The 25839-nt window shown below is 56.8% G+C and overlaps 1 protein-coding gene across 3 annotated transcripts; it reads right to left on the bottom strand.

Moving 5' to 3' along the window:
- Positions 1–16573: 16573 nt before the first annotated feature.
- ITM2C (integral membrane protein 2C) lies at positions 16574–25615 on the bottom strand. 3 transcript variants are annotated; one of them, XM_040972449.1, is made up of 6 exons: positions 25455–25612; positions 19495–19632; positions 18570–18758; positions 17734–17844; positions 17262–17412; positions 16574–16677 (listed from the first exon to the last, which is right to left on the bottom strand). In XM_040972449.1, exons 1-6 carry the CDS (start codon positions 25572–25574, stop codon positions 16586–16588), a joined length of 801 nt encoding a protein of 266 aa, XP_040828383.1. In that variant the 5' UTR covers positions 25575–25612; the 3' UTR covers positions 16574–16585. The 3 variants fall into 3 exon arrangements, with proteins under 3 accessions (XP_040828383.1, XP_040828384.1, XP_040828385.1); XM_040972450.1 differs by lacking the exon at positions 17734–17844 and having other exon boundaries at positions 16582–16677; positions 25455–25615; XM_040972451.1 differs by lacking the exon at positions 19495–19632 and having other exon boundaries at positions 16582–16677; positions 25455–25615.
- Between the last annotated feature and the right edge of the window lie 224 nt (positions 25616–25839).

Raw genomic sequence — 25839 nt, 5'->3', positions numbered from 1 at the left:
TGTGCAGCTGCAGCCTGGGATGTTCAGGAGCACCCCAGAGGCCGGGCCCCAGGGAGGTGTTCTTGGGGGAGTGACTGCTCCCACAGGAGCCAGGGCCTCCATGCTGCCCCTCCAGGCTCCCTGAGGCTTTGGCGCTCACTGCCAGGGGCTGCATTTGCCAAGGGTATTAACTACAGTCCGACTCCAGAGGCCAACATTGACAGAACACAGACCCTGGGCTTCAGTCCACATTACCACTGCCATGGTGCCCATTGACCAGAATTTCAGTGGAAACACCTGTGTCCCAGGTCCACACACAAGGCTGATTCTTGCAGGCCCCAGTGCTCAAAACCCCGTTTACTCTGAGGTCCCCACAGCTACTGGACTCTTCTCAGGAACCACACAGCCCAGTTCCCTCAGCCTGGGGAGCGGCACCCTAGTCCTCCCTCCGGTCTAGTCTGGGCAGCCCCTTCTCCACCGGAACTTTGCATGCAAACAGCTCCCTCTGTAGGCAGAAGGAGGAAAGACATGCTAGCCCTGAGCAATTCAAAGCACTGCTATCCTTACAGCATCATGTGCAGGAAGCCACTTTCCGTCTTGGCCTCAGCAGGGGGAGCAAGGCACTCTTAAAATTGGAGAGGTAGCAATAGAGATGTCATAGTCCCAACTGCTGCTTCATTCCCCAAATGCCTCAAACAGGCAGGTCTTTGGGATCCAAGCCGGGAGCCAGGAAGCCAATCCAAGTAGCCCTTGACCCTTTTTACCCAAATTAACTATGTAAAGATTGTCAAAAATAAATTAAAAAAAAAAAAAAGAATCTACAGGTTCCTGAGAAAGGACAAAGTCAGGTGCTGGAGCAGAAGGCCAAGGCTGAATCCTGGCTCCAGGGGCAGGCATTTGGGTGCAGTAGGTTAAACCATGGCCTGTGGTACCATAATGCCCACATGAATGCTGGACTAAGTCTAGTTGCTTTCAAACCGGCTGCCTCTTAGGCAGGGAGTAGAAGATTGAGTGCATGCCTGGGCCTTGCCGCCCAGGTGGGAGGCCTGAATGGAGTTCCTCCTGGCTCCTGTCTTTAGCCTGGCCCAGCCCCAGCCCCAACCCCAGCCATTGCACCCATTTGGGAAGAAAGCAAAAAGTAGATTAAAACTTCTCTCTCCATCTCTCTCTGTGTAACTACCTTCCAAATAAATAAGTAAATCTGGGGCTGTCACTGTGATATAGTAAGCTAAGCTTCTGCCTTGGGTGCCAGCATCCTAAATGGGCACCAGTTTGAATCTGGTTGCTCCACTTCCAATCCAACTCCCTGCTTATCAACTGTGGGAGACCCCGAGGAAGCTCTTGGCTTTGAGTTGGCTCAGCTCCAGCCTTTGAGACCATTTGGGGAGTAAACCAGCAGATGGATCTCTGCATCTCTTTTCTTACCCTGTCTTTCAAATACAGATAAAATGATGATTCTATAATTAAAGAATCTTACCCCCCCCCCCAAATCCTGGCTCTAGCCCTGGGCACCTTGTGAACCCAGCCAAGTGCTAGACTTCAACTGGAAAGCAGCTCTGACCACACATAGGACACATGGCAAGTGCCCCAGGCACAGGAGCTGTCTGACTCGCAGGCATGGCTCAGAAGGGAAGCACCAGGGGCTCTCTGTGCAGGCCGCTGCATCTGTCCCCTCCATGCCAGGGAGACCTCGTATGACCCAGGAGACCTGGGATGTCTTGGGAATTGTCTGCCCTGTGTAAGGCAGAGCATACAGGCTAACAAGTGCCTAGGATGCAAAAATGCAGTTTCCAAATCGATTCCCCCCAGTCTGGGGGCTCCCTGTCCCCAGGTTCAACCTTCCTGGGCTAGGAAAGGCTATTCCAAGATGCAGAAAAGCTGCGTCTCTGTTGAACACATTCAATCCTTCTCCAGTCCTGACTCCCTAAATAATTCAGTGCAGCAGCCATGTACCAAGCACACGTGATTGAGAGGGCAGGAGGAGTGTGTGGCTTCTATGCAAACATGACAGCACATTCTAGAAGGGACCTGGACATCTGCAGACATCCGTGGAGATGGACAGACAAGTGTGCAGCTGCCAGCACAGGAATGCTCCTTCATGCAGTCAGAGCACACAGCTAACAATCCTTGTTGTGAATTAGTGATAAACCACGTTAACATTCGGACACACCTGCAGCTACTGTGGTGTGATCTGAAGCTCTGTGGTTACCACAGGTGACTAGTCTCCAGAACCACCTGCGTGGCTGTGGGGGGATGCTGTGCACACAGAAGGCAGTCCAGCTCCAGTTAGGGATGAGTGAAAACAAGGATGTGGGGTTTCCTGCTCCGGAGCCCCTGGGTTGAGAACTTCCGGTTTGGTCAGAGATGAGGCTCCTGGGAACAGGTGTTCTTTCAGAAAAAGCTCATTCGATAAAGCAGACATGGGCTACTGGGGTCCCCTCTGGGGCTTGGGCTGTCCCAGGACTTTATCTTTTTAAGATTTGTTTTTATCTGAAAGGCAGATTTACAGAGAGGAGAGAGAGCTCTTCTCTCCACTAGTTCTTGCCCTGAATGATCAACAGCTAGAGCTGAGTCAATGCAAAGACAGAAGCCAGGAGCCACGACTTGGGCCACCCTCAGCTGCTTTCCCAGGCCATAAGCAGGGAGCTGGATGGGAAGTGGAGCAGCCGGGACACAAACCAGTGTCCATATGGGATGCTGGCGCTTGCAGGTAGAGGATTAGCTGTCCGGCCAGCTAATTCCTGGGTCCAGGACTTTCGCTTGTGGGGCTTAGCCGAGGCTGCTGCGCACTGCTGGGTTGTTGTCCTAAAGCATGGGGGTCCCTGGGGATGCCTCTGGAAGGAAAGACACCCAAATCCCAACTCCCCATCTCCGAGATGCCAAGTCAGGGCTACCTGTTCAGATGTGCTAGGGTGACCCACAGATCCGCAGGGGAAGGGCAATGAGGAAAGAGCCTGGCTGATGCAAAAAGCCCAGGGCTGAGGCCGGCGGGGGCGTGGCTGATGCTGGCCACTCTATTACCCTGCCCCCCAACGGGGTGGCTTGGGGAAAATGCAGGCCCCAAGTTCTAGTGGGGTGGCTTCCTCGCCTCTGGGGGAAGCAGCATCCTTCCCCAGGAACCGGAGCTTCACCAGTGACACCATGTGACAGCCTGGTTTAGGGGAGAAGGGGCTGGGGGAACCCATTCCTCCTTCCAGGGTGAGCAAGCACAGCTGCCCAAGGAGAAGCCCTGGGAACATTCGGAGTCAGCACCAGGTGGGGTGAATGAGCAATCGCCCAGCGGAGACATGGCTGGGATGCCTTTTACCTTGCTGTACCCACCTCCCTGGCCCCTGCCTTCAGCGAGATGGCCTCTCCCCTCCCTGAAGCCTGGCCTGTGTCAATTTGGAGAAAGGAACAGTTGGGGGTGCTGTATGTGGGCTGTGTGGGCTCAGGAAGCCACACCTCCAAGACTGGTGCTGACCTTAGGGTCAAGGTCCTGCTGACCTTCCCTCGTGTCTCCTGTTCCTTAATACACATAGAAACTTGGCTAAGTTCCCTTATCTGCACCAAGTCCGAGCTGCCCGAGAGGAAGCAGTGGCTGAGGTCTCTCCCCTCAGCGGGGCCTCCAAAACCTCCCACCCCCTTTCAAGAGAGGACCCAGACGCTCCAGGTCTCCTCCCCCACACTGAGCTCTTGGTCTTCCACCTGCTCCCACAGGCATCCTTCTAAAAGCCTGGGTTTAAAAAGCCTGGAAACCTGAGTTCTGAGTTCTGTAAGCTTCTAAGTCAAGTTTATCGCACCTGAGGAGGGGTAGAGGCAGCCCTAAGTGACAGGTCTCTTTGGGGATAGGTATTCAGCGCAAAGGTTAAAAATCCTGCCTGGGGCAACAGCATCCCACATCCAAGTGCCTGGGTTCAAGTTCCTGCTGAGGCACAGCCTCAAGCTGTTGGATCCCCGCCACCTGTAGGGGAGACCCGAGTTCCTGACTCCTGGCTTCAGCTGAGTCCAGCCCCAGCTGTGGGCATTTGGGGAATGAGCAAACCAGGAGATGGAAGCTCTCTGACCTTGCCTGTCTGCCTTTCAAGTCAGTCAAACTGAATATCTGGGTCTCGTGGCCAGGAACACAGGAGAAGGGCCTGGGGCTTGTGACTAGTGTGGGATGGTAGTGTCGGAGCCTTCCCCCTGTGGCTGACACGGTCTTCAGGTGGCCAGGGACAGAACTAACCAAATTCCAGACCCTGACCAGGGCCAGGTGTTTCGCAGAGCTAGAGGGATTGAGGACTTCGGCTCTTTGCAAATCAAGCAATCAATCTCCCAGAGCTCTGCTCGGAGCAGCTCTGCTCGGGGTGCAGGGACTGGGTCCTAGTTCATGCCTGGAACTCCCCCAGATTTAGTGGAGCTCAACCCGTTGAAATAAAGAAATGCAAAGGTGGGGCCCAGGTTACCCTTGTTAAGCTAGCATCCCTCACTGGCAGAGTCATCCCCGACAGTACCTTCCTCCCTCGTCGCCAACCTGCAGCGACACTAAACACAATGCACACTCCTGAGGGTCTGGGGAAAGCCAGAACCGCAACCGGACCCCTTATTGCCGAAAGCGACTGCTTTTATGCTCTTTCTCCACTGCTTCCCCCCTTCCCCTCCTTGCCCCCTTACCGCCCCCGTTCTCCTCGTAGGCCTTATTGCTTTTGTACCCCTCTCTGCTTTTCCCCGTTCTTTTCCCTCCGTAGGTCTATACTGCTTTTGTACCCTTCTCTGCTGCTTTTCTCCTTGTAGGCTTTATGCCTTTTTTCCCTGTAGGGCTTAGCTTTTCTCCGCTGCTTTTCTAACCCACTCTCTGCTGCCCGCTTCTGGTTCCATCCCCCTCCTTAGCGGTTAGTGGCTGCTTTTATACTGCTCTCCACCAATCACTTCTCCCCGTGGTCCACTTGGCGCTACCTGATAGGCCAGTAGCAATGACATAATCGCAGCAAGGGCTTCAGCCTATCCCTGTGACTTCCTGTTTATCTGCTGGCGAGACCAACCCCGCCTCCTGGCCCTGGGCCAGCCGCCATCTTGCGAAGGCCTTTCCTGCTCTCCATACCTCCCGGCTGCTGAACGGGGTGACCAGTAGTCCCCATTTACCCAGGCCTGGGGGTGGGGGGTGGCATTCTCTGGCTGCAGGACATTAAGTGCTAAAGCTTGAAAAGTCCCAGGACGTCTGGCTTGTCTGCACAGCAGCGCCTGTCTACGTGGAAGCACCTACCTGCCTCATTGCGCTGGTTAATCCGCCCTGGGTTGCTACGCAACAGAATCAGGTACACAAACTGGGCCAGCTCTAGAACAGCAGCAGATGCTAACAGCAGTGCAAAGGGGCAAGGTGGTGGCTGGCGGGAACAGGGCCAAAGGAGGCAGCAGAACTGGGAATCCTGAATTGTGCCGACAAAGCAGTGATCAGCTCCTGAGCCAGGACGAAGTAGAAAGCTTCCCCTGGGAAACTGGAAGACAGCTGGGTCTTGACAGAATGAGAAGGAACCCATGGCCAACCCGAGAAGAGGGAAGACGGTGAGGGTGTCGGGGTGCCAGGACCCCAGTGTCCATCACTGACATTAGGGGGCACTCAGCTTGGTCAGTGTGGTCTTTCCTGAGCCCAGCACTGTGGCCAGGGACATGAGGTGGTGACTGGCCAGCCTGAGCAGTGTGTCCATCTCAGAGAGGACTGTGATGGGTATTGATTGTGGCACCAGGAAGGCTCCTGTGGTGTGGAAGTCATGGTCCTGGGTAGCAGACTGGTACACAAGCCCCAGGTGGCACAGGGAACAGGTGGGATGGTAGAGCCTGTTTCAGAATGTGGCACTGAGCTGGCCCTGGCTTGATAATGGGCCTTGCTGGCTCCCCCATGCACAGGGCTGCCCTCCGAGGAGCTGGGTGGGCCCATGTTTCTTGAGCAGACTTCCAGGCAATGTGGGAGAAGAGTCTGTCCTACAGATTCGTCTGTGGGATGCTGACTGTCCCAACTTGCTGGTTGTGCCCAGCAGGTGCACTTAACGTCTCGTTCTCACATATGCAGGGGAACCCCACAGGTAAGGCTAAAGGCCAGGCGATGCTGGGGGTGCCTGGGTGAAATAGTGGCTGGGACTGCTGGCCAGTGTCCGAGAGAGAAGCGAGGGAATTGAAAGTGGCAGATAAGAGATGCTGGGTAGGGAGGTGGCTGGTGAGGCTGGATCAGGTAAAGCTAGAGCCCACTGTTCTCCCCCGTGCTACCCGCCCCCCTGACTCTGATGGGAGCTGAGGTCAGGGCTGCCCAGGTTTGCCCACACAGGTGGTCAGGCATCTGGGCGTAATGAGGGCAGGGAGTGGTTACAAACCCTGGGAGCCCTTGGCTCTCTTGTACATGCAGCCAAGTTCTGAATCCGCGAAGGGGATGGCAGCAGTTGTACTATAAAGTTACCCAAAGTAGGTGATTTTGCTGGAGGACCTGGGGAGGGCGGTGGAACAGCACTTGGGACCCATGCAGCCCCAGCCCAGCCCAAGAGGGAATCAAGATGGCTCTCGAGTCTACACTGCACAGGAACCAGCCCAGTAGCGTGTCGTGCCCAGACCCTGGCCCTCCCCTCTGCAGGAACAAGAAGGGGCTAGCACCTAAGGTGTGGAACATGCTGGCGAGACCAGAGTGATCCCCAAGCTGTGCAAAAGTTCAGAATGGCATCCCATGTGAACCAGACCCAAGGGCCCCTGCATTGCCAAATGGGTCCTGGCCTCCCTCCCCTACACGGGCTGACCACTGCCCCTACCACCCTGGGCCTGCCATGCTGTGGGGTCCTGTGTTACCCGTGCTTGGGTTTGACACTCCAGGCCAGAAGTCAAGTGCACTCAGGCTGGGAGGCCAGATGGAGAGTCCAGGTGTGTGGGGACAGCAGGAGTGGAAGCCCCCAGAAGGTAGGGCTGGCAGACTGTCCCCAGTCCCCCAGTCTCTGTCCAGGCCCAGACCCAGACCCTATGAGGGCTCCCAAATGCACTGAATGAGTGACTATGGCACATCTTCTGGGGCAGTTAGCAACCCAGATAAGCTGTGTGATGCTGCAGAAGAATTTAGCTTAGGAACCCTGCCTGTGCAGAGGTGGGGGTGGGGCAGGCTGTTGTCACCTGCTGGATTCCTGGTTCCCCAAGCACGGATGTGGTCACCAGGTAAAACTGAGCACAGCTCTCCAGACTCAAGGTGTGACACCACCTAAGCCCCCACCCCAGGGGCCCAGCCTGCCTGGTGGTACCAGCAAAGCCCCAGGACATGCCGCATATCCTGGTTGCCGTTGCTCTCCCTGCCCTGTGCCTGCTCTGAGTCTCCTTATGAGCAATGAAAAGAGCAGGTGGGAGATGATCTGACTGGAAACCATTTTGGTCTCTGCTCAGCCTGCCAGGCCCGGGCTCCCAGGCAACAGGGACCGAAGAATGAATGCTCTGGATAAGCTGCCTGGGAAGTCAGTTATGCTTGCATGCCCTCAGTGGACTGTACCCACTGGGTCACACCTTGTAAAATGCTATGACCCCAGCCCATTCTGCAGCTCTCTCCAAGCCCCGCCTCTGGGATCTCACAGAGGCTGCGTGTGGAGAACAGGATCCAGGTCCCATCCTTCAGCCTTGAGCCCAGCCACAGCAGCTTCAAAGGAACCTCACCACGCACACATGCTGTAGACAAGGGGACACGTGGGTGTGACTGTGCCAAGCTCCTGGGGATGCTCTGTATGGCAGTGAGGTGAAGGTGGTGACAGAGGGCTTCCGGCTACAGCACAGGACGGGCACTGCGTGCACACAGGCCAGGCTGCCCCACTGAGGGTGTGGGCTCAGCGGCTAAGCTCAGTACCCGGACTAAGCTGGGGGCACGCTCACTGGAGGTGGGGATGGAGGGTCAGAGACCCCCACTGAACGTCTCTCCAGGGAAGGGCGCTGGTGCCAGGTGTAGCCACTGACCTGCCGGTCCCTGCCTTCCTCCCCATTCTGCACCAACCCTTCAGCTGTCATGCCCAATGTGCAGCAGTCCGGGATCCGGGGGCACAGGAGCAGGGGCCTTGAGAAGCAGCTGGGCAGACTCCTCTGTGCCCCAAGCAGGCTGCACCCCGGCAGGGGAGCCGCTCGAACTTGACAGCTGTAGTCTCACCAGTTGGCGTAACTAAAGGTTGACATCCCTCAGGTTGGACTTTTGTGGCTGCTGAAAATGATTCAAGGAATTTGAATTTTCTCAGCTGGACCAGAAAGAAAAAACAGAAAAACTCTTGATTTTTACCCAAGTCAAGGGGAAGACAATCTCACCAAACAGCTTTAAAATAAAGTGAGTGGGTTTCCCTAATCCTTGATTCATCCCGCTGTAATAAATTATTTTAACATCATCTAAAATTAAAAATAATTACAATCAAAGAATAAAGTGAGTGTGGTCTGTGCCATGGTGTAGCAAGCTAAGCCTCCACTTGCAGTATTGGCATCCCATATGGGCTCTGGCTTGGGTCCCAGCTGCTCCGCTTTTGCTCCAGCTCCCTGCTAATGTGCCTGGGAAACCAGTGGAGGACAGACTGAGTCCTTGGGCAACTGCAGCCATGTGGAAGACCCAAATGAAGCTCCTGGCTCCTGGCTTCAGACCGGCCCAGTTCCATTCATTCATTGAGGCCATTTGGGGAACAAAACGGTGGGTGGAAGCTCTCTCTTTCTCTCCGTGTCTCTCCCTCTCACAGTTAATCTGCCTTTCAAATAATAAATATATAAATCTAACAACAACAAAAGTCGGCAAGTCATGCTTTCCACCACCAGACTAAGTGAGAATTTAAAAACCAAGGTGTGCAAATTCAACTATTGTCGAGAACTAAGGCGCACCCGGGCTTGCGGCTATGAGCTTCCATCACTGCCCTGACGATGCCAGCAGGGAGCGAAGGAAATCAATGAGAGTAGCAGGTGAGGCTTCAGTCCGCTGAGCCCTGGGTCCCTAACTGCTGGATCAGGGTGTGGCAGCAGGCAACACCTCCCTTGTCCTCCCCAGAATCACAGCACTGCCCTCCTTCCCCGTCAGTTCTGTTAGGGCTGGCTCTCACTCCCCTGGGACCTGCAGCGCTGGCGGTGACTCACAGCTTGCACGACCTCATCTACTCTCCTCTTTGCCCTCCAGCAGCTGGGGCGGGTGCAGTAATGCCAGGACTGACCACTTGGGCTGGCATCACCCCTTCCTGCTGCCCCCTCTCCCTGTCCCCACTGTCAGGGCACTCAGCCCCAGCAGGTCCCAGGCTCTGACTGACTGTACTCATTTCCTTGGGCCTGAGGCCCCTCCCGCACTGCCTGCCACTCCTCCTCCCCACCTTTGACACTCAGGAGAGTCCCAGGAAGCCTTTGCTGGCCACAGGCTGTCCTTTGTCACCCCTGAGCCCCATTTAGGCAGGACCCTAGGTGCCAGAGTCCCACTTCGCCTTTTCCAGAAGGGGATGCTGGGCTACCTCAGTTATCACACTGAGCCAAGGTCTTGCTGAGTCCCAGGACATGGGTTTCCCTCATCCCCTGCCTGGACAGCCTTTGGGGCCTGCTGTACTACCCCCAGCAAGGCCAGGCTGGGCAGTGCTAGCCGTCATCACACCAGGCGTGCCCATCGGAGCCCTAAGGTCCCCAACGAGTGGGACTTCAGCACCAGTGGGCGATGTCTCTTTCAGGCAGAAGGCTGAGGACGGTTTCCATGGAGTCCGCCCAGGATCTGGTTTCCAAGGCAACACTTGCAGGAGGGTTACAGAGCTTCCTATTTATGTCAGCTTAGCATTTCCAACTACTCCAGTCTTCCTGAATCTGATACAGGCTTCGCTCAAAGGCCAGAGGAGAAGTGGGTGAGACTGTGCAGGTAGCTGGGAGGTCATCTCAGCTGGCAGGTGTGGGCATTTGAACCAAGACACATGCACACGAGTCATCAGACAGCAAGAGAAGTCACAGCACCTGCAGTTCCTTGAATCCCTGCTCTGCCGAAGTAACCAGTCCTTAGAAGGCACTGAGCAATCTGCCGGAAACAGCAGGTGCACAACCACGTAGCTGCCTTTTAAACAAGTCCCAAGTGAGGAGAGCTATAAATACGCATTTGTGTGTAGACAGCCTGGCTGTGCCCCTGCTTTTCCACAATTAGAGATTCTGGAAGAACTCTTGCACTTGAGCACAAACAGATCAGCTCATCTTTGTGAACCAAATCTCTCCTTTAAGGGACGTTTGGTTTCTTGCGCTTGCAATGATTAACCCTCATTATGTATTTTTGGTTTTGGTATACTCATTTGCATACATCCAGAAGATAAATTCCTAGCAGTGAAATTTCTGGAACTGGTGTATCAGGTTAAGTCTCAGCCTGCAGTGCCAGAATCCCATACAGGTGTCAGTTCAGGTCCTGGCTGCTCCAATTCCCATCCAGCTTCCTACTAATGTTCCTGGGAAAGTAGTGGAGGATGCTCCAGGTCCTTGGCTCCCTGCACCCACATGGGAGACCCAGGTGAAGCTTTTGGCTCCTAGATTCAGACTGACTCAGCTCCAGTCATTGTGGCCACTTGAGGAGTGAACCACAGATTTAAGATCTCTCTCTCTTCTATAAATCTGCCTTTTCAAATAAAACAAATAGAAACTTTACTTTAAAAGGATATTGCATTTGAAAGTTGGTGTTGTCAAACCAACTTACTCTCATGACTAGTACAAGAGGGTTTTGCACTCTGGAGAAAACTGGGAATTTTTTTTAAAGCAAGATTTATTAGAAAAGTTGAGAAAGGATGGGAGTGGGATGACAGGAGGGGGCTCTGAGATGGAAAGGACCCTTACCCCTGCCATAGTGGCAGGAGGAAAAGTAAAAACACCCTATTTTTTTTTCTTAAAGACAAAAGTCTGGGCCCAGTGCTGTAGCCTAGCAGCTAGAGTCCTCACCTTGCATGCACCAGGATCTCGTATGGGCACCAGTTCTAATCCCAGCATCCCTGCTCCCCATCCAGCTCCCTGCTTGTGGCCTGGGAAAACAGTTGAGGACGGCCCAAAGCCTTGGGACCCTGCACTCATGTGGGAGACCCAGAAGCCCAGGCTCCTGGCTTCAGATCAGCTCAGCTCCAGCTGTTGTGACCACTTGGGGAGTAAACCAGGGGACAGAAGATCTTCTTCTTTGTCTCTCCTCCTCTGCGTATCTGACTTTCCAATAAAAATAAATAAAAATTTTTTAGAAAGCAAAAATGTCTAGAACTAATCTCCCGGGTTCGTCCTATAAGTCTAGCAAAACTTGAGCACAAAGACCAGACATGAGTGGTAGGAGGCAGAAGACCTCGGGCTGGTGTTACTAACAATCATGTAAAACTCTTAAATAATGGTCTGGCTTGATGGCTCACTTGGCTAATCCTCTCCTCGCAAGGGCCAGAATCCCATATGGCTGCTCCACTTCTATCCGGCTCCCTGCTTGTGGCCTGGAATGGAATGCCTGCCCCCTTGTAAGAGACCCGAACAGACCCTGGCTTCAGACCAGCTCAGCTCTGGCCAGTGTGGCCACTTGGGGAGTGAACCAGGGGACAGATCTTTCTCTCTGTATCTCCTTCTCCCTGTATATCTGCCTTTCCAATAAAAATCAATCAATCAATAAACAAATAATGCCTGGGTTGCCCAGCATGATTGCTCAGTAAATAAATCCTTGCTTTGAACATGCTGCAATTCCATATGGCACACGGGAGATACGGAAGATGCTCCTGGCTCCTGGCTTTGGATTATCTTGGCTCCAGCCATTGCAAGCACTTGGGGAGTGAACCAGAGGACGAAGATCTTTCTCTCTGTAAATCTGCCTTTCCAATAATAAATAATAATCTCTACAGTTCCTAAATAAAGCATTAGCACATGATATCCACCAGTATAGAAACAGGAAAACATATCTTGGGCCAATCAGCTGATGGCAGTTATTCACTGTATTGATGGATCAAACAAATGGATATGATTGTACAGAAAGCTCACGGCAAAGTGTACATTTGAAAAAAAATTCAAGTATTTTGATTTTTGCCACAGAAATAAATTTATCTTTTATTTTCATTTCCTACAAACTTTTGAATATGGATAGAAGCAGAAAAAAATGGATGAAATGATTTAGCATCCATCTCTGGTTAAAAACACTGAAAAACTAAGAGTAGAGGAAAGCCTCTATAATTCCCAAAGGAGTACTCTATTGCTAAATTATAGACAAGGGGAATTCTTCATGAAATCAGGAACAGAAAAAGATCTGCAAGTGTCACTCTGGTGAGCTACAGTACTTAGCTCACGAGGCAGGACAAGCAAGAAAAAGAAAAGTTTTAATTAATTATTGGAACAAAAAAAAAAAAAGAAAATTTGAGGATCCAGTAAGCCTAGGAAACTTATCCTAGTTTCTTAGCCATCACAGAGATGAAATTAAAAGCATAATGACATGCCATTTACAAAACTCATTTGAAAGAGAGAGAAAAAGAGAGGCTGCTTACCAACGGGTTCACACCCCAAGTGCCAGGACCAGCAAGAATCCCTCCATTCAGATCTCTGCAGGTGGTAGAGACCCAAGACTTGAGCCACCACCCAGAGTGCGCTGGCAGAAAATTGGAAGCAGAGGAGCTGGGCCTTGAACCAGGTGCCCTGTGGGATGTAGGTGTCACAGGCAATGATGGCACAGCTGTACCAAATGCCTGCCCCAAAATGCCACTTTGCACCTCACCTGTCAGCATGGAACCCTGAGTAGCTAGCTGGCAAGAGCGTGGAATGAGGTGGCAGCCTGGCAGGGCTGGCCGGCCTGGCAGCTGGTTCTTACCAAAAACAGCCTTGTACGGTTCTGCACGTCCTTACACTCTGACTTGTACGGTTCTCCACGCTCACACTCTGGGTACACACAGACATTCTATGCGTGTGTGTATACACTTCTGACACAGGGAGTAAAAGCAGGCATCTGCAGGAGCCACTTCGGATACAAGAGTGAGAGTGTGCGTCTTCCACATCCTTCCCCGGGGCTGGAGACTGCCACCCTGAGACACATGCATACACAGATATTTATATACGTATAGAGATAACCTTACTCAGGGTAGCAGTGGCCTCATATGGAATGTTCATGGACCCGGCACGGTAGCCTAGCAGCTAAAGTCCTCGCCTTGTACCCATATTGCCAGAATCCCGTATCGGTGCCGGTTTGTATCCCAGCTGCTCCAATTCCCATCCAGCTCCCTGCTTGTGGCCTGGGAAAGCAGTTGAGGATGGCCCAAATCTTTGCACCCGTGTGGGAGGCCTGGAAGAAGCTCCTGGCTCCTGGCTTCGGATCAGCTCAGTTCCAGTCATTGTGGTTGGCCACTTGGGGAGTGAACCAGTGGATGGAAGATCTTCCTCTGTCACTCCTCCTCAATGTATATCTGACTCTCCAATAAAAATAAATAAATCTTAAAGAACGCTTGCGCAAGTATTGGAACTACAACCCACAGAGCCCCACCAGCCACTATCAGCGGGCTCTGAAGGGTGTGTGCTCCTGGAATGGCCTGAGGAGGCGAAGCAACCGTACTAGAGGCACCGACGCAGACAAACCCTAGGAAGACAAGACGGAAGGGAAAAGGCAAGTGGGGGGAACAAGACGTGTATGTTGTCGCCACTTTTTCAAAGCTCAAATCCAAGCAAAATCCGCATTAAGGTTCTTAGATTTAGGGCAAGCAGAAAGCAGAGTCACCCAGTTGGCTCGTTAGACTCAAATGGGCTGACCTATGGGAGACGGGCAGAGCTCCAGCTGCCTGCGAGCTAAGAATAGCCGTGTGTCTGCACCAGCTCCGGTCCTTGCCACAGCTCACAGGAAACTGAAGCAGAGCAGGGCTGGTGGGGGCGGATGGAGGTCAAGGGCTGGACATGAGGAAGCTCCTCTCCACGCTGCAACCTCGCCTCCTCCCCACACCGAATGGACTGATCAACGGGGAGCTATGAGGCCACATTCCGGCACGTGGGCGCCAACGTGCTCCCCGAGGCCCTCTGCCAGCGGTGAGGCTGCCCGGCAGGACCATGGCCGTCTCAGCCATGCTCCCACAAACAAAGCAGGGCTGCAAGCTGGCTGCTGAGCTGAGCAACTCCCAACAGGGGGCCGCACAGTAATGGAGTGTGGGCCGGGGCTGGGGGAAGCATAGAATTTTCTGGGTGTCAGCAGACTTGTTTTTTTTTGAAAGTCAGATATATAGAGAAGAGGAGAGACAAAGGAGGAAGATCTTGCATCCCCTGGTTTACTCCCCAAGTGGCAACAATGGCCAGAGCTGAGCCAATCTGAAGCTAGGAGGTTTTTCTGGGTCTCCCACACAGGTGCAGGGTCCCAAGGCTTTGGGCCAGACTCAACACCTTTCCCAGGCTACAAGCAGGGAGCTGGATGGGAATCAGGGTCACCAGGATTAGAACTGATGCCCACGTGGGATTCCAGAGCATGCAAGGTGAGGACTAGGCTACTGCGCCAGACCCAGCAGGCTTGTTCTCTAAGTGAACCTAGTGAGTCTTCAGACACGTGTAGTCCATGCTTTGCCTTGCAATGTGATTAGTGCTTCACAATATAAAACATGCAAAAAACAAAAACTTCCCCCACCTAACCAGATATGCCGACCGCATCCTTGCTTGGCCTGCAGTTCCTCCATGGCTATGATCAAATGCGCCCTTGGAGGGGCGTGATTCACTCACACGTCCCCCACCGTGAGCAGGGCTGTCCACAGCAGAACTTCACAGATTGGGGAAAACAGCCCTTTCCCCTAGGCCCATGTGTCAGGAAGTCTCCCCCTCGCAGAGCGCAGCTTCCTCTTGCTGAATATAATGTGCACAAGGCCCCTTCCTCCCTCAAGGCCAGGTCACCTTTGTACTTCAACTTGACTCCTTTGGAACTGCCTGTGGAAGCAGGGTCCAGCATCCTCCTGCCCCAATGGGCAGCAGTCCATGTGCCCCCACTGACATGAAAGTGTCACCCTGCCTCACGTGGTACCCTAGTGGCTGAAGTCCTCGCCTTGCACGCACTCACATCCCATATGGGTGCTGGTTCATGGCCCTGGCAGCCCCGCTTCCCATCCAGCTCCCTGCTTGTGGCCTGGGAAAGCAGTCGAGGATGGCCCAAAGCCTTGGGACCCTGCACCCGTGCGGGAGACCCGGAAGAAGCTCCTGGCTTCAGATTGGCTCAGCTCTGGCCACTGTGGTCACGTGGGAGTGAACCAGGGGATGGAAGGTCTTCCTGTCTCTATTCTCTGTATATCTGACTTTCCACCAACAACACAAAGACAGAAGTTAGTTTTCAATCCTGGAGAACAGGACAGTCTACAGGCACTTGGCCTTGGATGGGTTCTGCAAGCCCGTGCTTTCACCCTCCCCCTCACCTGTAACACGTGACCTCGCCCGTCCTCACAAGTGGTCAGGGGAATGGGGGAGATGATAAAAGGGAACAGCCTACCCGCTCTGGCCCAACCAGGAAGCAGTCATCACAGAGGGGTCAGGATCTGCTGGCTTATATCCCTGCCAGGGGCCCCCTAGCACCTCTTAGCCCCCATGGGGCCCCCATCTTGCCAACCCAAGCTGAAGTCAGAAGTAAAAGACTTTATTGTTCCATAGACACTTCTGAAAAGAGATTGAACAGAAAATATACAAAGCCTGTAAGAGCCTCATCTGCAGAAAACGCCCACCCCCGGCTGGCAGGGCGCAGCCAAGGGCTCTCCTCTCCTGGGCTGACAGCGGCGAGCGAATCCCAGAAAAATCATGCAGAGGTGGGTGAGGGGCCTGGGAGGGCACTGCACCCCCTCTAGGGCAGGGGGTGGGAGCTGGAACAGAGGAGCAGGACAGACAAGTACCAGGTGGCCCCCACCCCCATCCTTGGTTCTGCCTGCCGGAGGCAATGGCCAGGGCTTGGAACCAGCAGCTTGTCCCCAGCCACCACACAGTCCCACAACACAGCCTCCCCACTCCCCCAAGCTTTCTTGCAGGAATCCCGCCTGCACTGCTGGTGCCCAGCAGGGGGCGCTGGCTTCTGGCTTCTTTGGTTCCACTCCGAAAACAATTGTGCTTGACAAACATTCCCCCCGCCCCGCCCCCCAATGCCAGGGTCCTGCTGGTGGGCTCAAGGCACTCACAGGAGTCCGGGGGAGACCCTAGGACAACCACCTTCTCTTGTGCTCTGGGGGAGTCTCCCTCCAGCCTCAGCCTGGCCGGGGAGCGGCACTGTGCAAGGGAGAAGCCATACCAAGGGGCCCGACCCCATCTCTGTCCTCCCAAACCGCCACCCTCACCTGTGGGTTCCTGCCTCGTGGCACTGCCCTTGGTAAGGCCTGACATGAAGGTGGCTACAGCGATGTGATGGTGCCCCTCCCCCAATCCAGGGTCAGCAGGGCGGGGCCTCAGGAGCTCTGGTACGGAGTTGGGGAGGGCCAGACAGGGATGGGGACAGATCACATTTAGGGAAAACAAAGGCATCCAAAGTACAAGCAAAGCGAGGGCAGGGTCCAGGGTCTGGGCGGCCCAGAGGAGGAGGAGGTGGAGAACGTGGAGGAAGAGGAGGGCAGGGTCCAGGGCCCGGGTGGCCCAGAGGAGGAGGTGGGTAGGGGCAGGGCCTGGGCAGCCCGAGAGGAGGAGGAGCAGGTGGTGGAGGAGGAGGGCAGGGGCAGGGCCCGGAGGGGGGCCGGCCTCACGCGGCCCTGCAGATGACTGTCTCCACTACGAAGGTGTTCTCAAAGTGGCGGATGGCGTTGCAGTTCTCGGCCCCTCGCTTGTTGATGCCTGGGAGGACAGGGAAAACCCAGTGAAGCCTGGACCTGCGTGGAAACTAGCCAGACCACTGAGCCCGCCAGTCTGGGAGCCCCGGGACCCTGGTGCAGGAGGCGGCCCTGGAGTGACTGTCAGTCACAGCTCCAGCAAGGGAGGAGTGGGCATTTGTGGCACAGGGGGCCGGGCCATGGCTTGAGACTCCTGCACCAGTGCCAGATGAAGTCCCCTGATCCAGCTTCCTCCTAGCACCCCTGGGGAGGCCGAGGGTGATGGCCCAAGTGCTTGGGTCCCTGACAGCCATGTACAGTTCCTGGCTCCTGGCTCTGTGACTTGGCCCAGCCCTCACTATGGTGGGCATTTAGGGAGAAAACCAGTGGATGGAAGATCAATTTCATATTACAAATAAATGAATCAGACTGTCCAGACACCCCTTGCCTTGCTATGACTGATGGTCCTCCAGGTGCCTCAGGCACCCTCCTATGGGCAGAACATCGTCCAAAGCCACCCCAGGTCCCAGGAGTGCTCCCCCGACCACTGGCTATGACAGCCATGTGGGATTCCAGTGTCGGGCTCCCCCGGGGACAGAGGCCACTCACGCCTGTGAGCCGTCCGGCGCCGCAGCCGGTAGGTGTCCTTCCCGTCACACAGGTGGTAGATGAAGGCACCCAGGGCCTCCTTGTCACTGACAGGCTCGCTCACCACCATCTCCTCCTGGATGATGTAGGTCTGTGGAAGGTAGGCCCCTCTCTGCGAGGGGCGGCCCCAGGGCTCGGTCAGCACCCACGCTGCTCCGTCCCCTGCCCATGCCCGATCACCCTCACCCCCCAATACATACACACACACCCCTGGGGCTATCACCCAGCCACCTACGACTCCCAGGGTAGCAACTGTGCCTCCGCGGTGGGAACCAATGCCAAGCAACTCCCACTGCAGAGGGTGGGTACTGTGGGGACATGGCCAACGGGAGGTCCGCCAAGCAGAGGCAGGTTGGAGTGCTGGCCTTGGGCCTCCCCTCCCCCACTGCTAAGGACCCTCTCCCCTCCACCACACCCTGGGGGTGGGGCTCGCCTTCACGTTCATGAGGAGCTCCCAAAAGTTGCGAGGGGGCAGCACAATGGTAGTGTTGAGTTCGATGACGTAGCACTTGTCCAGTGAGATGTCGTGATAGGCGGTGAGACCCTGGGCAGGAGAGGCTGTGTCAGGCCCCGGCCTGGGCTAGGGCTGGGGCTGGGGCCAGGCTGCCTCCAAGTTTTAGGCCAGCAGAGATGACAGGACCCCATGAGCCATGTCCAGGAACCTGGAAGGCAGGCAATGGCCTATGCCCTTGGTCTGCACTGTGCCTCCAGAGCCCATATTTGCCCACGGATCAAGTGCAAACTCTGGTGTGTTAGAGGCTGCACCTGCTTAGGGGTCTGTAGGGCTGGGCTCCCCAATCCTGTGCCCCACCTACCCCGTGTCCCTGGAGAGGTGCCCTGTTGTCAAGTGCCCTGTGTCTGCTGGGAGCACAATTGGGACATGGAGGGGAGGGCTGGCCATCACAGCCCCTGAGCAGCAGGTGCTGGCCAGGGAAGGCTGGGAGCATTTGTCTTGCTGCCAACAAGTTGCTACTTTGGGCAGGGGTGGCCAGAAAAGAAGGAGCACAGGGAAGCGCCAGGACACTGGAGGGTTTCAAGCTGTCGAGCTTCCCTTGTACCTTGGAGGATGCACTGTGCCCCCAGGGAACTTGGGAGCAGAGATGGGGCACCCCCGACTCACAGGCCCACCAGCACCTGCAGTTACCCGGTGGCCAGGGAGGCCGCTCACACTAGGCTGTGGCCAGTGTGCAAACATGGCCGCTGTGCAGTGTTGTCCGTGTGCTGGGCCCCGGGGCACCCCTCCTTGGCCTGCCGCAGGCTTGACCTCACCCGCTGGAAGTCGTGGATGATGTCTGCAGGGTCACCGCCGCCAAACTGGGGCACAGGAACGTTGATGCGTTCATAGTTCTCCTCGAGGTAGATTTTCACGTCCTCTTCCAGCTCCAGCCGGGTGCGCAGCTGGGATGACAGCGAGTCCTCATACAGCACGCCACAGTGGAAGAAGTTGTCCCGGGCCAGCTGGGCAAGAGGCACATGGGTTACAGGTGCAGTCGGCGTGGACAACTTCCCTCCCCATCCTGGCCTGGGGAAGCAGGGCAGGTGGCACCATGAGACCCGTCTCACAAAGGGACAAACTCAGAAATGTGAGGCCTTCGGTCAAAGCTGGGGTCTGCTGGGGCCAGTACGGACGGTGAGCCCAGCCTCGGACAAGGCCCCATGAGCCTATCTGCTGGTGCCGAAGTGAACGGCCTCTCAGGGCCTTAGTTCCCCAGCTGTAAAATACAAAGATTCCTAAGGAACCTTCTGTAGCTGTGAAATGGGGAGGCCTTGTAGGAGGAGCCAGGGTGGGGTAGGGGGAGCCAGGGCAGGGTAGGAGGAAGCAGGCAGGGTAGGGTAGGATAGGGGGAGCCAGGGCAGGGTAGGAGGAGCCAGGGCGGGGTAGGGTAGGGGGAGCCAGAGCGGGGTAGGAGGAGCCAGGGCAGGGTAGGGGGAGCCAGGGCGGGGTAGGAGGAGCCAGGGCAGGGTAGGAGGAGCCAGGGCAGGGTAGGGGGAGCCAGGGCGGGGTAGGGGGAGCCAGGGCGGGGTAGGGGGAGCCAGGGCGGGGTAGGAGGAGCCAGGGCAGGGTAGGAGGAGCCAGGGCAGGGTAGGAGGAGCCAGGGTGGGGTAGGGAGAGCCAGGGCGGGGTAGGAGGAGCCAGGGCGGGGTAGGAGGCCCTGCGGGGGTGGGTGTTCGCCTGCCTCCCCAGGTCCCTCACCTGAGCAAGGAAGAAGTATCTGTAGATGTAGACGGAGGCGAAGGCCAGGCTCAGCAGCAGCACGACCACACCCACGGACAGGTAGCACACGCCACCCACTGAGCTCCTCCGGGTGCGCTGGGCAGGGGGCCGCTCCTCCTGTGGATGGCAGGGGCAGGGTAGGGAAGGCCGCCCTAGGTGAGCGTCCCCAGGGGTGGGTGAAGTCCCCAGGGGCTGAGGCTCCGAGGGCGCACTCACAGCCCCCTAGAGGGCTCCTTGGCTGTGGCAGGTACAGTTTGACTTAGCAGGGCTTACTGCCATCACCTAGGCCGTGACCACACCTCTGCTTTCACATACTTCACGGTGCACTGGCAAGGCACTGCTACCGTCCAAACAAACACCCCTCCATCTCAGAGAGCTAGGACAAGCCGGGAGGACACCAGGGACGCCAGCCCAGGAGCCTGGAGCTTCTAGTCCAGGCTCTGCCTCCAACTTCCTGCTTAGCCCCCTCTTAAGCCTGGGGCAGCAAGGAGGATCGCCAGGCAGGTGTCCTGGGACTGGGTGAGTCAGGTGCAGGTGCTGTGCTGGCCCTGAGCTCCCAGCACAGCAGGGGTCCCAGTCTGGTGGGGGCTGGGGCTCAGAAAGCAGGGCCGAACCCTTCCCAAGAGGGGCCGTGCTTTTCCTGCTTGGCCCTGTTCCCCCTCCCACCCCGGGGGAAACAATGAGAGTGTGGAGGCTGCGGTCCTTGAACCTGCCTGTCTGTCACGCCAGCAGAAGTCTTCAGTCCTGGACCCCAGCCACTTAGCGGGCATCTGCTCAGCACCAAGGGGGTCACTAACCAAGGTCACCGGCAAGTGGCACTGACGCAGGGCCCCCCAGGGAGGTACGGGGAGGAGGGGGCAGACTGTAATGGCTTCGATTTTCCAGTGGATTCCCAAGAGTAGCAGCAGACAGAGTGACGCCACCAGCCAAGCTCTGCCAGCACCTTGCAAGCAGCAAGCTACCAGGGGCTCCTGCAAAGGAGGCAGCAGGGGGAAGGGCGGCCTCTGCCTGCAGTGGTTCTGAGGGATCAGCAGGCGAGGTGACGGACCCAGAGAGGGCCCAGGCCAGCGGCACCTGCTGAGACTCCGGTCCCTGTGCAGCAGTCAGGAGGTTAGCAAAGGCAGCCAGGCCCCTGCCCGGAAGAGACAGACAGCTGTCTCTAGCAGCAAACAGCTGGATAGACAGAGGTTTGCTCTCTCAGCTCTGCTCAGCCAAGTCTGGACATCACCACAGGAGTGTCACCTGCCGGAATCTTGAGCTGCGCAGCGAGCTTTGCAGGGGGAGTTCCTGCCCCTCTCCTCCCCTGTGTGGTCACCCCTGCTGACCCTCCAATCCCGCATTCTCCAGCCCTCCCGTAGCTAGAAATGCTACTTCAGCTTCAACTTGAAATTTTAAGACCTCGTACCTGACTCCAGTCTATCCATGTAGTAAACTCTATGCTTCCTGCCCACCTGCCTACAGTCAGTTCATTTCACGGTCACACAATCAAACCTCCAGAGGAAAAGTTCAGACTTCCCTGACATTCAGATCTGGACACCCATGGACACCCCCAGGTACACACCTGGGCTTCTGTCACCTGCTCAGCCCTGCAAGCCCTCCCAAGCACAGACTTAAGCAGCAAGCATCAGAGGCTGCCAGGAGAGAGGCAGAAAACACATCCCTGCCCAGAGGCCAAGGCACATCCAGGGAGAACATGCTGCTTCCTCCCCCTCTGCCTGCTGGGCCCAACACAAGGCAAAACTCCAGCTCAGATTCCAAAGCCCTGGGCCCGGGTGATGGACAGCGGTTAGCCTGGGGTGACCCCACACCTCATTGACTCCATCTGTCACCCACCCAGAGAAACACTGTTCTCCATTTGGGACAGTTACTGATGACTAGGCATCTGGGGACGTAGGGGGATTCTGTTCCACAAGAACAACACTGCATGGTTTCCAAGGCAACGAGGGCTGAGTGCTTCTCTGTGCACTTGGCACAGGGTGTGTGAGCCAAGTATCTGACGACCTCCTGGGGGCCTGGGCCCACGGGCCTGCAAAGGTGCCAGTGAAATGATTTAGCCAAGCCAGGGGCAAAATGGACAGCGGAAAAGAAGCCAACTGGAGCAATGTTGGCAGCCTCCATGGCCCTGGGGGTCGGATTCCCAGGGCTTTCTTCCTTCAGCTTCTACCACCAAGTGAACTGCACGCAGTCTAGGCTACAATTGCAGGCTGCTGGGGGAGGCTGCCTAAATCAGCAGGAACACCCCCCCACACAGACACAAAGGGTGCTGCTGCACCCGCTGTGGCTGGGAGGGTATGGTCTCAGCTCTCTGCCCCCTCCCTCCTTCCCACCTTCATTCTTGTCCTCAGCATCCTGAGGCCATGAGGCAGGGGTACCCGTGTGAGTGTGTGTGTGTGTGTGTGTGTGTGTGTGTGTGTGTGTGCGCACGCGTGTGTGAGAGAGAGAGACAGAGACAGACAGAGCAAGCTAGACAGGAGCCCAGCAGGGCTGGAAGGAGTGGACACAGCAGCACAGATGTCGCTGGGAACACAGTGCATACTGCCAGGGTTCAGGACTTCCTGTCAGTGGCCCTCCACCCTTTCTGCCCCTGCAAAGAACAGCAGGGGTGGCAGGGCTGGGCTCTGCTGGGGCAGAACCTGGAGGGATGGAGTAGGGCAGAATCTGGTTGTACTACTGTGACTAAACTTCAAACAACCCTCCCTCCTGGGAGATGACCTGTGCTGGCCCAGCTCCTGGCCAGCCCTCAAGCACCTGGAGATGGTGGAAAGGAGAACAGAAAATGAGAGAGAGCCTTGCCAAGTGCCACAGCCCTGGGGCAGGCTAGGGATGGGCACTCACAGCACCAGTCCTCGATGCTGCACAGAAAGGACCTCCAGCCAGCAGCACGGGCTGGGGCAGGAGAGCTCAGAACCGGAACCCTAACCCTCCCCCTAGGACTCAGGGCCCAGGGCCAGGACACACAGCAAAGTGAAATCCAATCCCCAGGTATGTGGGCTGGGGGAGGGGCGACACCGGGCCACTAATCAAAGGCAAACGTCAAGGAGAAAAATCAGAGCTGAGAGCACGCCTGTATTTAACCTGTTCCTCTCCCCGAGGGTCTCAGCCAGTGAGCTTGCACACACACACACACACACACACACACACACACACACGTACCCCTGCCTCATGGCCTCAGGATGCTGAGGACAAGAATGAAGGTGGGAAGGAGGGAGGGGGCAGAGAGCTGAGACCATGCTGGCCGTGGTCCCCAAAAGGGGACCTAGAGAGGCTGCTTCCTGTCCAGCCCACTTCCTAAGCTGCCATCACCCCATCACCCTGTCACTCAGGGACCTAGGAGTCAGTCACAACCCCAGGAGCCCACGGAGGCTGGGAGGCCCAGGGAGGCACCTGGCCCCACCCTTCCCGGCCCACCGAGGCACCTCCTTGCATGGAGAATCCTCCATAAGGTTCAATTTCTGCTGGGCAGCCAGGGGACCTCTGCCCAGAGGGCATCGTGGCAGCTGCCCTGATCCTGACGCCCTGACCCAGACCCTGATCCTGACACAGGCTACACAGGGCTCCTTCCAGGGACCACATGTTTCCATCTTGGCTGGGAGTCCAGGCCCAGACATTAAGAGGCAGAAGACACCTACTAACAGGCTCCCCTGCATGACACCTCCTCGGTGTGGGACAGAACCTGTACAGGAAGCCAGCTCCAAGGTCTGCCTGAGGTGCCGCTGGGCAAAGGCACTCCATGCCAGGTGATGGGCCGGGGGGACCCATGTGGAAGCTCATGGCCGTGAACCATTTTCCAAGGTTCCAGGTGTGGCAGCAATGGGCACAGCCCACACGTGACATCCCAAGGCTCCTTTGCAGCCAAGGAGGTCGGGGCGGAGCAACTGGCAGGTTGTGCAAATTTGCCACTTGCAGTTCTGGCTGGGATTTTAATTCCCCCTCCTCAGGCCCTGCCTCCCAAGCTCCCCTCTGCCAGCAGAGCTGCAAGGGTCGCTGGCCAGTGAGGCAGTTCTGCAGGAGCTGACAACTAGGCAGGTGCAGGCCAGGACCAGCAGCACGAGGGAAGATGTTGCTGTTTCCATTTCACGCTGGGGCAGGGAGAAGGAAGACAGTCAGCTGAAGGGCAAGATGAAAAGCCTGAAGCTGGGAAGGCGGCGCTGCTGGGAGGGTGGACAGGCCACCTCCAATACGCCTCCGAAGGAAATGTCAGGAGGCCGGGAGAGGGCAGAGGTCAGCCTCCTAAGAGAAAAGCCATTGTCAGGGAAGTCAGTGGGAAGGGTGCAAACACTGGCTCCTCGAGGTGCTCAGGAAAAAAGAGACGAGCAGCCCGCTGTGCCCTGCTCAGCCACAAACCACCACTACTGAGGTGCGCTTCCAAGCATGGGAGTTACTCCGCCATCAGCAGCTTTAATTTTAATTCTTTCTCCTCTTCCCTTCCCCAGCCCCTGTAATGAGCTCTGGCCCGCCGGCTTCCCCGTGTGCTGTGTCTCCCACGCTCCTGCACCTGAACACGCGCGGCTGCTGTGCTGTTTATCCTTCACAGTCGAAAAATCACAGAAGCTTCCGAGGGAGAAGACAAACTCACGCATCCTGACACGGGACCCTGCCCCCTGCACAGCAGGTTGCTGCAGGATGTTCAGCTCCTGACATGTGGGGGACAGCGGTGGGGGGGGGGGCTAGCAGAGCTGCCTCCAGGCCAACATCCCTGCCTATCTAGAGACTGCGAGGAAGAGGAGGAGGAGGAAGAGGAGGAGGAAGAAGGAGCTCTTAGCCCTGGGAAAGACAGGAAGGAAGGCTGGAGAGCCCCCTTGCAAACTTGGCAAGCTGCAGCCCATCACCCCCAACCAGAGACCACCACTTTGCCCTCTCCACGGGCACCTCAGGCCCAGGTGCTGCTGCCCTCCTGGGAGGGTGGGGGACACCACATCCCTCCAGCCCCTTGGAGGCCCAGGTGGCTGCTGACTTGCCCAGCCTGGTTGCTGTGGTAACCACGCAGGGGCAAGGGCCCCCACCCTCACCAGGCTGCTGACAGCTCCCACTCAACAGGATCTCTGACCAGCCTAATGTCCTTCTCGGAGGCCTCTCCCTAGTGCCTCCTCCTTCCAGGGCCCAGCTCACTCTCTCCAGGCGCCTTAACACTCCAGGGCCAGTCCATGAACTTGGCCTGCAGAGGGAAGGAAGTGGACTCGACAAAGACTTCCCTGAGTTGGGTCTCCATGCAGGCGGCTGTGGGGCTTCGTGCACCTGCCATCCCCAACCTCAGGGCACTTCTGCCTAAGTAAAATAAGGCCAGGCTGTAGCAGCTGGCCCGCCAGTAGGGCCGTCCCCCGGGTTTCCCACCTCCAACCTTGCACAGCCCACCCAGTAGAAACCGTGGCCTACGATTGAAAGCACAAGTCCCCAAAGCTGGAGCACAACCTGGAGAGTGGGGTCGTGCGCCAGACCGCACAGGACCTCAGAAACCCGGGATGTGAAAACCGAGAGGAGAGGGGGGCGCCTCTGGCCTTGCACCCCTCACCACCTAGCCCTCATCCTGGCGGAGGGTTCTGATTCGTTTTCACCTCATCACCATGCCGGATCCGTCAATTCCAGGGCTGACCCCCACACCCCGCATACACACCCAATCCAGTCCCACCGCTCCACTTTGGGGGAACAGTGGCCAATCTTCCTGGAATCTCCAATCTGAGGCCCCGATTCACGCCCCTTCCCCTTGATTGGAAGCAGATGAACCCCCTTCCTCGAACTCGGGCGCCCAACCCCCTCCACTGGCTGGGGGAACACTGGGGTCCCTCTCTGTGCACCTCCTCCCTCTACCATCACCCTGGGAAGGAGCCCGAGCGCTACCACCCGAGGACTGCGCCTCGGACCCCAGCCCACTCCCGCAGCGCCGTTCTGCCTTGGGGAGCTCGACCCGCCTTCGGAGCCTCCCAACCCCGCTTCTCTCTCACCCTGGCCGGCGTGAGCAGGATTTCAGCGGCGGCCGGGGCAGGCGCTGCGGCAGAGGCCGTGGCCGAAGCCTTGTCGGCCTTGGCGCCGGCCACGGCGGGCTGGAAGCTGATCTTCACCATGGCGGCCCCGGCCCGCGCGTCCGCCCAGCAGCAGCTTCTGCCTGCGCCCGCCGCGCGCGCTCTGCAGCAGCGTCGGCCGCGCACGGTCCCCTTTCGCTGGCGCCGCCCCCAGCCCGCCACGCCCCCGCGGGACGGCCTCTGCGCCTGCGGCGGGGGTCCCGCCAGGAGCTGGGTTCCTTCCGCTTTGCCCAGTGGTCTCCTCAGCACCCTGGCAGCCTTGATCCCATCCTGCACCCTCCCCACGAGCAACCTCGCACGACGCCGA

Source organism: Ochotona curzoniae, unplaced genomic scaffold, assembly GCF_017591425.1.
Source record: "Ochotona curzoniae isolate NIBS_2020 unplaced genomic scaffold, NIBS_Ocur_1.0 contig_2294, whole genome shotgun sequence".
NCBI classification, from domain to species: Eukaryota; Metazoa; Chordata; class Mammalia; order Lagomorpha; family Ochotonidae; genus Ochotona; species Ochotona curzoniae.
Note: the sequence above shows the minus strand (reverse complement) of the source record. Positions and strands in the feature narration are given on the sequence as shown.

What these genes read in the sequence shown, in the direction of transcription:
- ITM2C (XM_040972449.1), bottom strand. Translation starts at nt 25,574, where the DNA reads ATGGTGAAGATCAGCTTCCAGCCCGCCGTGGCCGGCGCCAAGGCCGAC. An exon ending in TCCTGCTCACGCCGGCCAGG is followed by an intron (nt 19,633 to 25,454) that starts GTGAGAGAGAAG and finishes TGCCATCCACAG; the next exon opens with GAGGAGCGGCCCCCTGCCCA. An exon ending in TCATCCACGACTTCCAGCGG is followed by an intron (nt 17,845 to 18,569) that starts GTGAGGTCAAGC and finishes TCTCCTGCCCAG; the next exon opens with GGTCTCACCGCCTATCACGA.